Below are 14,870 nucleotides of genomic sequence, written 5' to 3' on the forward strand. Positions count from 1 at the left end.
TTGGTATCATAAATTTGCATATAATGATACACACACATATTAAAAACGTGTACGTAATGTGTGTACTAGGGTCTCGCCCGCATCCAGTATAAGACACTAATACTTGCATACAGGGCCACGAACTTATCAGGCCCAGCTTAAATCAAGGACATGGTCAAACCCTATACCCCAACCCGCCCACTCCGCTCTGCATCAGCCAACCTGCTTGCTGTCCCCTAACAACTAATGACTCAACCAAACCCAGACTGCTTGCTGTCCTGGCCCCTAAATGGTGGAATGACCTCCCCATTGACATCAGGACGGCCGAAAGCCTACGCATCTTTCGCCTGGCTTATCTATCTTCTCTTTTTTACATCGAAGAGAATGGAGCAATTGTTAGTAAATGTATCCTGGTGTGCCTTTAGAACATTGTGAACTGAACCCTGTTTTGCGTCACTTTTTCTCAGAGTACCCATAACTGCTTTCAGAATCAACTCAATCATCAAGCCAGGAGACGATAGGATACAAACCACAGAACAATTGTGATCAGATTTTTTCATAAACATTTGTTAAATTTTAAGAAATCAACACCTGTTTTTTGCAACTTTTATGCATCTTTAGTCTTAACCATGAATACTTTACATTTTTGAGACCAGTTTTGAATGCATTTGAAACAGTTACCAAGTTTTCTTTTTTCATTTATCCCTATGGTATGGAAACCAAACATCCCTTAATATCAAATGGCATGTTCTGCTAACAGTCAATATTTCACCAGCTCACCCTCCAGGTCTTCTCTGGGGATCAGCTGAGTCGGGATGAACAGTGAGGCAACCTCCACCACCAGTTTGGTGTAGGTCAGCCCCATCCAGCCCCTCAGGGTGTCCGGGCTCAGCACAGGCACACTCTCGGGCATGAACATCCCCCCGTCTGGAGCGTAGCCTGAAAACAGCACGTCCCGGAAGTCCCGTCCATGGACCCCACCCCGAGTACTGCAGTACTGCATCGGACAAACCTCTGAATGAAGACAAGAATCTTAAATACACACAGGCCATTGACATATCTGTGTACCTATTTTACGTAGGACTCAGTATCGTTAAAAAAATTCAATACAGTTACCAATACCAATACCACGGCTTTGATACCGGTTCCTAAAAAATACTTTTTTTGATACCAATTTTATAGAAATTAAAACATTACACATTACTGCACAAATCTCAGCTCTTAATACGTGAGTGTGTATTGTTGGGGGCAAAAATCCTTGATTATGCGGCACGTTTTCTTAAAAAATGCAATAGAATATGCGGGATATTTATGCAATTTTATGCGATGAAATTGCGGGAACTTGCAAAAACTGCGGGAACTCAAACTGCGGTTTGATAAAAAAGAGAAAAAAAAAGTGATTCCCCCAACACCCTGCTTTTCGATGATGTTCCCATGGCAACGGAAAATGGCTGCTCTTGTGTGAAGCAAACGCAACATTTTTCAACTTTCTGCTAAGATATATGTGACTTTTTTGCAACGTAAATGCGGGGATTATGAAATCATGAAAGCCGCGCATATTTTGCGCGGAAATAGGCAATTTATGCGGCGAAAGTGCGGCGTATTTGAAAAAAATGCGGCCCCCGCATAAATATGCAGACTTTGGCTGATTATGCATTGAATTATGCGATCGCATAATCACGTTTTTCTGGAGGGACTGGTCTATATCGACAACGTTTAATTTATTAGATGGTTCAGGTGCCGCTGGAAATTCAGCCGTATGTCCCAATTTTTGGCCGGATGTCCATCACATTCCTCTTTCTTTGTGTTGGCATTCTAAACTCCGGTGGATTTGTGAGGACTATGGTTAACTGCTCCTCAGATCTCTGCAGGGTAAATCCAGACAGCTAGCTAGACTATCTGTCCAATCTGTGCTTTCTGTCGAACGACTAAAACTACTTTTGAACGTACACATGTACTACCAAAACAAGTTCCTTCCCGAGGCTTTTTTGCAGAGGCAGCCATCATTGAGTCTGACGTTTAGCGCCGCCCAAGACAATTGGGATTGGTTTAAAGAAATGCCAATAAACCAGAGCCTGTTTTTCTCACATCCCGGAATGCTATGTGGACTAGCCAGACCCTCCTCCACAAGCGCTGTGGAGGAAGGTCTGGCAAAGAGAGGCTAGCCAATCGCAAACATTATTAGATCTTGGTAGAAGTGAGCTGCATGCTTATTGGCTCACTGACGTCTGACGCTGATGAGATTTACTCCTTAGGTTTTGATATTGGGTAGCAAATGACGAGGCATTTTTCAATACTCAATACTTTAGAGGCAATTCAGTCGGCAATTCGGTCGGTGTAAAAAGCATTGAATTCGGTTCGACAGTACTCGGAGGTATATAGTGATCAACATTCAGGTAAGAATCGGCCAGAATTCTCCTTTAACACATCTCCAACCCAAGCAAAAAATTAGCCCATTTTCATTCTGGATCACCGCTGAAAACTAACTAACTAAATCTAACTGCAAATATAATTTATAACTGCAGATTTATTAGATAATTTGCATCACAAAGTACAATATGGCCTTGCTGTATCAAAATATAGTTTGAAGAGCTTCACAATACATCTTAAGTTATATTATGCTTACTGTACAATTATGAAAATTGCCACAAATTAACAAAAAAAAAAAAAGTATTCTTCCATCACAAAAGTACTGGTTACACTGGACGTAGTGGAAACATGGAGAAAAAAAATACACAATGCATAGAGGGGCGGTAGGCGGTGGGTCAATAGGCCATAGTGGAAAGTAACCAAGTACATTTACTCAAGTATCATACATGTGCTTGAGGACTCACATGTTATGCTAATTTCTACTTCTCTTCCACTAAATGTCAGAGGGAATATTGTAGTTTCTACTCCTCTTCATTCATATTACAGCTTTTATAGTTGAAATTTTTCAGATTAAGATTTTGCATATGATGATTTTATAAGCATTTGCTTGTTTTTGGCTTCCGTCTGGTTGGAGCCATTTAAGCACATTTCAGATGTCTGTGAATTGTTAGCAGCCCAAAATACATTTCCCAATGGGCATTTCTGGCAAGTGGCTCGGCACTGAAAGAAAGTACCTTACTGTATACAAAGTAGTTCTTATTAAGAGTAATAAGAGTATGTGTAAATCTGATATGTTAATTGCACCATTTAATCATATCCTGCTGTGTTGAGCATTTAACGTTTTAATTCAAAATGGTGGAAAGTGCTAAAAATGTGGATATAGGCTAACACAGACAGTTTTTTTCTTGAAGCTTTTTATGGTGAAGTCAATGTAAACTGTCATTAAATTGTTCTGGCATTTCAAAATAAAAGCACACCGGGCTGATCACAGCAAAAAAAAACTAGGTAGTGTGTGAATGCAGAACTTCATAATTCCACAAACATTTCCATTAACTGAGCATTTAGTTTGAAGCATGCTGCAACATTTATGAGATCTGGTCTGTAATTGTAATGAGGTATTATATATAAATTGTCAGACAGTAATGATCCCTTAGAGTGGTGGAATATAGCTGTAAGTACTGTACTTAAGGGGGCAGTAGGTAAGGTAACTAACTTTCTGTCATATTTGCTGAAACTGACCCTATGTTCCAGTAGAACTACATGAAGCAAGTCATTTAAAAAAAAATCCAGCTCCTCTGGCACCACCTACAGCCTGTAGTGCAATTTGCAAAAATCTGCTGATCGCTCTCTGTTCAGATTAGAGTCCGGATCGGGCCGGATTTTTCTGTCCGAGACCGGCCCGCGTCCGACAGAGCCGTGACCAAACCCGGCCCGAGCCCTACAGGCATTAAGAAATTTGTGTCCGAGCCCGACCCGAGACCCACACAGTTAAAATCTCATTTCTTTCTCATAATAATGACACATGTAGGCTACTTTTTTGTGTAGAAAGACCGCTTTTATTAAGCAACTGTAGGAAGGCATTCGAAAATGTCAACAGATGAGGCATCAGCTCACACGGGGCAACAAGCGCACGTTAAGAAGCTGTTAAAATGTTCAACGTGTTAACCTTTCCTGATCGCTTCATTTCCGACCGTGGTCAGAAACCAGGGGAGATTGGTTACCTCCAGGGCCGATGTTATAAAATTAATAACGTCGGGGTTAAAATCCTGTTTCTGGTGAGCAAATGAATGAACTTGGCTTTCAGTCTGGGGTTTATTTCGGACACCGCACACACTGTGTACAAAACTTAAACTTATTCCACCAACTCTGCTCCGGTTGCATACAACACGTGTGCTTCCTCTTTCTCTATCTCTCTTCTGCCCACTTTCCACACACACACACACACACACACACACACACACACACACACACACACACACACACACACACACACACACACACACACACACACACACACACACACACACACACACACACACACACACACACACACCAAGCTCTCTTAAAGGAGCCGCAGCACCATTTTACAACAAATGCCTTATCACGCTGATGTGAACGAGCCCGACCCGAACCTGACAATAATTTCTAAATATCTGTCCGAACCCGGCCCGGCGGGTCCCGTCGGATTCTGGTCGGGTATCCATGCCTTAGTTCAGATGTACCAATCAGGGCGAGGGGGTGTGTCTAACTGCGTGTCAATCACTGCTCATGCACACGCATTCATTCTCCCTTGTGGGGGGAGGGGCTTAGGAGACCATTTAGGGCTTTAGCAGAAAGGGGGGAGGGACTAAGGAGTTGTTGATGTTCAAATTTTTTGGGTAAGTCCTGGATCTTCACAATCCTACCTACAGCCCCTTTAAGTACAAATTTGAGGTACTTTTCATGCCACTTTCTACTTCTACTCCGCTACATTTTAGAGAGAAATATTGTACTTTTTACTCCACTGTATCAATCTGACAGCTTTAGTTACTAGTTACTTTACAAATTAAGATGTTTGCACACAAAACACATGTAAGTTATAAAATATGATGTTTTATTATAAATTAAACTATCCAACAATATATATTCCAACAAGTCCAGCTGAAATCATTAGCCGATTAAACACTGTGTTGATTGACAGAACTGTTTGGATCGTTTCCAGTTTCTAAAATGTGAGGATTTTTCTGCGAGTACTTTTAATTTTAATACTTTAATGCAGGACTTACTTGTAACAGAGTATTTCACAGTCTGGTAATAGTACTTACCTAAGTAAAGGATTTGAATACTTCTTCCACCACTGACCCCTTACAATCACAACTCAAAACTGTATTTGGACATTCAACACTACTGAAATGTCACTTTACTCGAGCCCATGACTCATGATCGTATCATACCTGCCAAGTCAGCACAGACAGTATGTAGGCTACTACTATATCTATTATACTACCACACAGAGTGTAATACGTACCACTATGAAGTCAAATGGATTCAAAAAGATCTCTTTCCTCTTCAATTTCTTTTAAAGGTAACAAATCTATACACACTGCCAGCCAAATTGTCTACACTGCAAGGGATAGCTCTATTGACAAGCTGTTGTCCCAAGGAAGATAAAAGTTGAACTTGAACTTTGGAACAACCTACCCAGAGAACTACTTAGGCTACCTAATGGCTTACTAGCTATCTTACTTAAAGTGCTCATATTAAGCTCATTTTCAGTTTCATAATTGTATTTAGAGGTTATATCAGAATATGTTTACATGTTTTCATTTTCAAAAAACATAATATTGTTGTTGTACTGCACATTGCTGCAGCTCCTCTTATCACCCTGTGTGTTGAGCTCTCTGTTTTAGCTGCTGTTTCAGTCAGAAGCAGAGTATGAAGGCGTGCCACGCTGTCAGCTAGGCGAGTATTATAACGTGTGTTCCAAAGTGACCACGTCTGTCTCTGAAGTAAAGGCTGGACTCCAATAGAGCTGTTTGGAGCAGTTTGTGAACAGTGTTTTCTGTTGGAGATGGTAAGTCCCTTTGGGCTGGACTTTGGGCTTTTTCACTTTGTAAAGCTATAACGTGCACAAAAAGATAACACTATAAAAGGAAAAGGAAAAAGCCAAACAGCATAATATGAGCACTTTAAGCAAATGCATCCATGATTTACCTGCCCCCTGATTTTCTCACTAATCCATAAGTGCATTATTTTCTCATTTCATAGAAAATCCACATGCCGCTGGTTTTCTCTATGGATAGTCAAAATATAGCTTTTTGGTTCCCATGAATTTGATCATGTTAGCGTTTTTAAAAATATTGCTTAAACACCTATCTGTTCTACATGCTACTCACAGTTCTTTTATTAATTGCTGCAAATAAATTAAAAGTCTCTGTCAAGTTAGAGCACTGTTACATGACTGGTTTTTAATAATGTTATTCTAGAATAAACAGCAGTGTTTCACCCACTCAGTCAAGAACCCCAACAGCTATAACTAAAGCTGTCAGATAAAGAGTACAAAGTATAATATTTCACTGTGAAATGTAGTGGAGAGAAGTATAAAGTCGCATAAAATGCAAATACTCAAGTACAAGTAACGTTACGTGAGTAAATACACAATACCGTTTTTTTTCCACCCCTGGTTGAATACCTGATATCAGCATATTAGTGCCAAGTTCAGTGCTCCTTGCATAGATACATAGTTACATAAATGTGTCTACCCATATGGAGTGTATTTATCAATTGCAAAGAGGCTTGCAACTATAGAAAGCTCCACAGCAGAGCTCGACCTAACGTTACTGTTCTAGCGTTTAGCTAGTTCAGCCACTGTTTGAGTGCTAGTTGGTTTATATCGGAGGTAATGTGCTGAATGATTCAGGCAACTTCTTTTCGGGACTCGTTACATCTCTGAAAAGGCGTAATGAGCTTTTAGTAGTGGTCGAAGAAAGTAGAAAGCAGGCTACAGTATGACTCACTTGCCTTTTGCCGAGTTGCTGTTGATAGCTTCCAGCTTACCTCGCAGTGGCAGAGGACTGTAGCCTGACAAGCCAGACCCATCCCCTGGCTGCAAAATAATGTTGCTGCCGCTAGGGTGCGTCTAGATTTCTAGGCTAAGAGGACTCTGTCTTACTGCGTGTTTCCATTGGCTCAAAAGGCTGGGGGCGGGACTTCTTTCCTAAACAGAGTCAACATTAGGGACACACTGATTGGGTGAATATAGAGTACAATTCATACAACAGTTTTTTTTCCCCATAAAGGGCTACCCTTTCCAAGCCAAGCAAATTGAAAGACATTAACATAGATAATGAATGAATGGGTCCATTCATTATCTATTTTAATGTCTTTCAATTAGTTGCTAATGAGAACTTGGTTGACTATGAGAAAACAACTCAACTTTTTTTTATTCTGTATCCAGACCACTGAAAATGTCAGCTATTCCAAAAGTTCCAAGCAAAATATATAATGGCTTCAGAAAATGGGCAGATAAACCTGGCTCAAAAGTATGTGACAAATATGAAGACGGAGACGACGCACATTAGTCAACATTGCTGTAAATGTTCCAGTGTTAGCCAGCCGGCTATGAGACACCATATGAGACACCATAAAGACAGCTAGAGCAACATATAAGCTTTCTCAAAAAGCCATGCAGAGCAACAGGAAGCAGCAAGACATAAATTGTTAAGACATGTTTTAATTTTGTAAAATAAACACACAATACAACCTGGTTGTCAGACAGCAAGGTGGCACCCCCCTCCATTGGCCTAGAGTGCTGTTTGATTTTGATTTGATTTCCATTGGATCAGAGTTCTGTCACTTTGCTGCCTGTTCTGCCAATCGCTGCCTTTCCGTTTGGTTAATGGGTATACTGTATACTTTAAACACACATTGTATGGCAACTGTGTACTTTGTTTTTGAGGCCAGTTTAAAAGAATAAATATATTGAACTCCGTGAACCTTCTCCGTGAACCATCACCTTATCGTGGTGGAGAGGTTTGTGTGTCTCTGTGAACCTGAGGGCTGTGTTGTCTGGAGCTGTGTGCTCCTGGTAGGGTCTCCCAAGGCAAAGTGGTCTCAGGGGGGGGGGTCCAGACAAAGAATGGTTCAAAAACCCCAATGAATAAACGAGGTAGAGATGGAGTGACCCTGCCCGGAGGAAGCCCAGGGCCCCCGTCTGGAGCCAGGCCCAGATGGCGGGCTCGCCGGGCGAGCGCCTGGTGGCCGGGTTTGCCACGGAGCCCGGCCGGGCACAGCCCGAAAAAGCTACGTGGCTCCCATCTCTCCAGCCCATGGGCCCACCACCTGTGGAAGGAACCGCTGGGGTCGGGTGCGCTGTCACATTGGTGGCAGTGAAGGTCAGGGGCCTCGACGGACCAGACCAGGGCAGCAGACACTGGCTCTAGGGACGTGGAACGTCACCTCTCTGTGGGGGAAGGAGCCGGAACTGGTGCGGGAGGTGGAGCGCTACCGGTTAGATCTGGTGGGGCTTACCTCTACGCACAGTCTCGGTTCTGGAACCATACTCCTGGATAGGGGTTGGACTCTTTTCTTCTCCGGAGTTGCCCAGGGTGTGAGGCGCCGGGCGGGTATGGGGATACTCACAAGCCCCCGGCTGAGCGCCGCTACGTTGGAGTTTACCCCGGTGGACGAGAGGGTCACCTCCCTACGCCTGCGGGTTGTGGGGGGGAAAACTCTGACTGTTGTTTGTGCATATGCACCAAACAGGAGTTCGGAGTATTCGGCCTTCTTGGAGACCTTGACTGGAGTCCTGCATGGGGCTCCAGTGTGGGACTCCATTGTTCTGCTGGGGGACTTCAACGCGCACGTGGGCAATGATGGAGACACATGTAGAGGCGTGATTGGGAGGAACGGCCTCCCTGATCTAAACCAGAGTGGTTGTTTGTTGTTGGACTTCTGTGCTAGTCATGGATTGTCTATAACGAACACCATGTTCGAAAATAGGGATGCTCATAAGTGTACTTGGTACCAGAGCACCCTAGGCCGAAGGTCAATGATCGATTTTATAATCGTTTCATCTGATCTGAGGCCGTATGTTTTGGACACTTGGGTGAAGAGAGGGGCGGAGCTGTCAACTGATCACCATCTGGTGGTGAGTTGGTGCAGGTAAATTGGGAACGTCTGGAGGAGGCCCCTGTCCGACAGACTTTCAACTCACACCTCCGGCGGAGCTTTTCGTGCATCCCTGTGGAGGCTGGGGGCATTGAACCCGAGTGGACAATGTTCAAAGTTTCCATTGCTGAAGCTGCGGCGAGGAGCTGTGGTCTTAGGGTCTTAGGTGCCTTAAGGGGCGGTAACCCACGAACACCGTGGTGGACACTGGTGGTCAGGGAAGCTGTCCGACTGAAGAAGGAGTCTTTCCAGGATATGTTATCCCAGAGGACTCCTGAGGCGGTTGCAGGGTACCGAAGGGCCCGAAGGGCTGCAACCTCTGCCGTGAAAGAGGCAAAGCAGCGGGTATGTGAGAAGTTTGGAGAAGACATGGAGAAGGACTTTCGGTCGGCACCAAGGTGCTTCTGGAAAACTGTTCGCCACCTCAGGAGGGGGAAGCGGGGAACCATCCAAGCTGTGTACAGTAAGGATGGGACACTGTTGACCTCAACTGAGGAGGTAATAGGGCGGTGGAAGGAGCACTTTGAGGAACTCCTGAATCTGACTAATACGCCCTCTATGTTAGAGGCAGAGCTGGAGGATGATGGGGGATCCTTTGTCAATTTTCCAGGCGGAAGTCACTGATGTAGTCAAACAACTCCACAGTGGCAAAGCCTCTGGGATTGATGAGATCCATCCAGAAATGCTCAAGGCTCTGGGTGTGGAGGGGCTGTCCTGGTTGATACGCCTCTTCAACATTGCGTGGAAGTCTGGGACAATGCCAAAGGAGTGGCAGACCGGGGTGGTGATTCCCCTTTTTAAAAAGGGGGACCAGAGGGTGTGTGCCAATTACAGGGGTATCACACTTCTCAGCCTCCCTGGTAAAGTCTACTCCAAGGTGCTGGAAAGGAGGGTTCGGCCGATAGTCGAACCTCGGGTTGAAGAGGAACAATGCGGATTCCGTCCTGGTCATGGAACAACGGACCAGATCTTCACTCTCGCAAGGATCCTGGAGGGAGCCTGGGAGTATGCCCAACCGGTCTACATGTGTTTTGTGGATCTGGAAAAGGGGTGTATGGGGTGAGGGGGTCTCTTCTCAGGGCCATCCAATCTCTGTACGACCAAAGTCAGAGCTGTGTCCGGGTTCTCTGCAGTAAGTCGGACTCGTTTCAGGTGAGGGTTGGCCTCCGCCAGGGCTGCGCTTTGTCACCAATCCTGTTTGTAACATTTATGGACAGGATATCAAGGCGTAGTCGGGGTGAGGAAGGGTTGCAGTTCGGTGGGCTGGGGATCTCATCGCTGCTCTTTGCAGATGATGTGATCCTGATGGCATCATCGGCCTGCGACCTTCAGCACTCACTGGATCGGTTCGCAGCCGAGTGTGAACCGGTTGGGATGAGGATCAGCACCTCTAAATCTATGGCCATGGTTCTCAGCAGGAAACCGATGGAGTGCCTACTCCAGGTAGGGAATGAGTCCTTACCCCAAGTGAAGGAGTTCAAGTACCTTGGGGTTTTGTTCGCGAGTGAGGGGACAATGGAGCGGGAGATTGGTCGAAGAATCGGCGCAGCAGGTGCGGTATTACATTCAATGTATCGCACCTTGTGACGAAAAGAGAGCTGAGCCAGAAGGCATGGTCATGAAGGCTGGGTCATGACCGAAAGAATGAGATCCAGGGTACAAGCGGCCGAAATGGGTTTCCTCAGGAGGGTGGCTGGCGTCTACCTTAGAGATAGGGTGAGGAGCTCAGTCATCCGTGAGGAGCTCGGAGTAGAGCAGCTGCTCCTTCGCGTCGAAAGGAACCAGTTGAGGTGGTTCGGGCATCTGTTAAGAATGCACTTTAAGTCTGTTCTGTTTCCTATTATCTGAAACTGTGTACAGCAAGGTTTTCTTGGTTGAAGTTTGAGGCAAGTTTATTGTAAGTGTATTGCACATTATTTTTATACATTTTTGTGACAAAAAATCTTCCCAGTCCTTGTCACATGACCAGTGAATATTTCCACATATCCGATATTTTGCCTTAAGAGCCCATAGAAAATGAGTATTGTATTTGGATACACAATTGTACTGTACTGAAGTCTCTTTTATATAGATCTTAGTGGTCCCCTAATACTGTATTTGAAGTCTCTTTTATATAGACCTTAGTGGTCCCCTAATACTGTATCTGAAGTCTCTTTTATATAGGCCTTAGTGGTCCCTAATACTGTATCTGAAGTCTCTTTTATATAGACCTTAGTGGTCCCCTAATACTGTTCCAGATCGGCCCATCTGAGCTTTCATTAGGCTCGTTCGAGATGAGACAGGTCTGCGCAGAATCGATAACCGGCGAGCGCCGCCCAATGCACGCCGGTTAGATTTGTGTCCGACTTGATCTCGACTTGACTCTGACATCACGCACACGTGGGCAACGATGACCTCATGAGATCAAGGCGGCCGCAGTTGCTTTTCACCAACTGCAGGAGCCAGGCGGACCCGGTGCATGCTGGGAAACGCCGGCCTCTCAGCTGATCGAACAGCTGATTTGTTCAGAATCAACTCAACATGATGACGTTTTATATAAACTTTTTATTGATTTTGAATCGGAGGGATTTTAACTGCGATTTGTCTGATTTAAAAGCTTATTGTGTACAGAACACATGTGTGGCTGAAAGTTCAGATACAGTATTAGGGGACCACTAAGGTCTATATAAAAGCATCCAAAGAGCACCATGTCATGGGACCTTTAACTAAAATCACCAACAGATGGCATGTAGAGAATTTTGACAACCCAGGGCTCGGTTTACACCTATCGCCAACCTCATAAAGTGAAATGTTCATGCAATGGGACCTTTAAAGTCGTCGTCTCTCTGCTGCACTCAGTTGTCATTTCAGGCAAAATAGATGCGGTGTGAGGTGGTCATAAAACTCAGTTCCAACTGTCATTTTTTTTTTCTGTCTAGACGTTCCAACAAAATCAAACGTGTGTGATATTATTGTTAAGTTTTAAGTCAGTGACATTATGACAGATTGTCTTTAGACGTGAGATGGTTTCAGACTTTAGTCTTTTCAAAGACTTTTCAGAGTCTTCTAGTGTATGGTAGGCATGTCCCGGTAAAGGCCTCTTTACAGTCGCCGCACCTGACCTGTCGTCAAAATGACGTGGATCTCGCTAGTGCGCCAGGACCAGAGGTCGCGCACCACTCTATTTTTTTCAGCAGTGCACAACAAAGCAGAAACAGGAAGCATGGATGAGTTTGAGGGCAACATGATGCCAGGACTCAGAGTGACTCTAAGTCTCTCTTGTAAACCTACTGGGTTAAGAGGAGTTCTTTTTTGGTGAATGAAAGGCTTGATCCGACTTGACCAAGTAGGTCATTGAATCGTTGTGCAGACATTCTGAACTATTCAAAGTGCTTCTCTTCGCCATTGTTTACCTTTTTCTTCTTCTAGTCCGTAGAAATAGCAAAGTCGGTAGCCTTTCCTGAGTTGCGCCACCTCTGTTCAGGAAAAGACTGCAACTAGTGTCGCGACTGTCACTGCCCGATGTGAGTCAAGTGCAGATGTGAGTCGCGCATACGTCACTTTGCGACAAGTAGCCTACAAGATGCTAATGTCAATACAGTAAAAATTTACCTACAACGAAATTCGTTCACTGCTAGCTACAAGTTAGCAATCAAACACAACAAAGGCTGTCACTTGAATGGCATTTTGAGCTAGATTGCTAACGTTTTTGAAATGACTGCTAGCTACAAGTTAGCAATCAAACACAACAAAGGCCGTCACTTGAATAGCGTTTTGAGCTAACGATAGCAATCAAACAATCATAGATAGCTAAAACGTTTTTGTGACTTCCATGATTTCCATCTTCTGTTATTGTTTGTAAAGAGAAAAGTATTATTTTATGTATTTCACAAATTTCAGTATGACACGTTATGACGTTAACAGTTTAAATCCGAGCATGCGCAACTCACGTCTGCACTCGACCAGAGCCGGTCTGACTCGGCTAACGTCGGGTAGGACAAGTTATGCCGTAAACCGTTTAAATCTGAGCATGCGCGACTCACATCTGCACTCGACTCACATCGGGTAGTGACAGCGACCACCACGCGCAACTACAAATAGTTACGGCGCTCCCATGATGTCATACTGGCGCGCGACAGGTTGGGAACGGCGAATATACCGGACGTCTAAGTCAGCCCAGTAAGCCAGGTTGCACAATACCATGACTTGGCACACCTGAATGGAATGCAGCCATTAGCCATTACAATTACACCTGTGTTTGACAGTAAATGTGTTATGTGTCCTAAGGTTTGAAAAAGATGAGAAGCATGCACCATGCTTCGCTGTACATACATTTATACATTTAATTCAAGCCATCCTGGAACAATATGGAGCTGAAACATTTCCTGAGGCATTTTTTCAGATATGAATTAAACCACTGAGACGGGAATACTTCCTCTCAGGTTATTATTGCTGTTTAGTAACACCACTTCACAAAAGTAGGACATTTGATTCATACCATCTTTCATTTTAATGCACTCTTCAAACATGTAAAAACATACAAGTTTTAACACTGGAGACTTTACAAAAATGTGCTTACAAAATTGGAATCATGCAAATAACTAACATAAGACAAAGAGTATAGTGAACATCACTCTCCCAACAAACTCACACGCACGCACACCAGGATAGAAATAAATACAGATTAAAAAGAGAAGCATGTGTTGGCCATCAACTATAACAGTCAATCAAAAAAATATTCACCCAAACACTTTTGCACATGATAAAAAAAAAAAAAAAAAAAAAAAAAAAAAAAAAAAAAAAACTTTCAAATGCAAAACGTCTTTGTTTTGGTCTCAGAATGCAGTCTTGCTCTTTCAAACTGAACATAATATTCTGGACATTTTTAAGTGGTTTGATATAGATATCTAGCTAAAGTCAACTTGAAAAGGTTGTTATTTCAGACATTGCATTTTTGAGGAAAGGCTCTAGAAGCTGGGAAATGTCTTAATTGTAGTGGTAAGGGTTTTTAGTCACTTATCTTTTTAAATTATATTCAAATCTGTTCAAGCTATCAGTATTTGTTTTAGTCTTGGACTCACAGAGGATCCAGTCTATCCCCAAGCCTTTTATCCAAAGTAATCTTGACACAATTTAGAAGAATATCCTTTTAGGTTGTAATGAAAGAAAACACAAAAAAATTTGTCTTTTTGAGCAGCTTATTAACACAATTAGAAGCATTGCATTGTCCCATACGGTTTGTTAAACATAAACAGAGCTTCCACATACACAACCCTCAACAATATTAAAGAGAACATTTCAATAGTGTATGTGTATTTTGATTTACAATGATCAAGTAAGATTTGATGCCATCTTCGGCAGCAGAAAAAGCAAGACAGGGAAAATAGTTTTTAATGCCCCATCCAAGTGCCTATAAAGGTTATTTTACAATGATACATTAGAGAAATACTTCAGTTGCCCTGGAAATTGTATGTTACCATTTTGGACCTGTATGTGAAGGCTCATATTTTAAAAAATCCTGAACTTTGTACAAGATGAGAGGACACTGAGTGAGTTACAACGACCTCTTCAGCAACAATTTTGGTTACATCCTTCTTCATATGTAAGATGGAGAAACATTTCATTACCAATCTACATGCCAACATGTGAGTATGCATTCAATGATTCAATAAACCAAAGTAGCATCATCATATTTTAAACACAGCTGTCTGAGAAGACTTCTTGTCCTTTTCCCCACTGATTAAAAGGGATATTTTGTCAACTTTTAATCCAGCTCTGTGTCCTCCTGGTGTGGCAAACTATGTGTGGCTTCCCTCCATGGCGCTAGTACACGGAGCTCAGAGCAGCCAAGGTCTGCCAAAATCACCCAGGAGATCTCGGCAGACCTGGGCTGC

General features: G+C 43.4%; 1 protein-coding gene across 3 annotated transcripts in view; it reads right to left on the minus strand.

Moving 5' to 3' along the window:
* The window catches only part of thnsl2 (threonine synthase-like 2), a 36,644-nt gene extending 29,684 nt beyond the window's left edge, over positions 1 to 6,960 (minus strand). The window contains exons 1-2 of one of the 3 annotated variants that reach the window (XM_028602574.1): positions 6,886 to 6,960; positions 760 to 993 (exon numbers count right to left, since the gene is read on the minus strand). In XM_028602574.1, coding sequence (XP_028458375.1) covers positions 760 to 982 — 223 coding nt within the window. In that variant the 5' untranslated portion in view covers positions 983 to 993; positions 6,886 to 6,960. Of the gene's footprint in view, positions 1 to 759; positions 994 to 6,845 lie in introns of all 3 variants that reach the window. The other 2 variants (XM_028602571.1, XM_028602573.1) reach the window with 2 other exon arrangements.
* Between the last annotated feature and the right edge of the window lie 7,910 nt (positions 6,961 to 14,870).

The sequence above is a fragment of the Perca flavescens genome, chromosome 16, assembly GCF_004354835.1.
Source record: "Perca flavescens isolate YP-PL-M2 chromosome 16, PFLA_1.0, whole genome shotgun sequence".
Classification (NCBI taxonomy): Eukaryota; Metazoa; Chordata; class Actinopteri; order Perciformes; family Percidae; genus Perca; species Perca flavescens.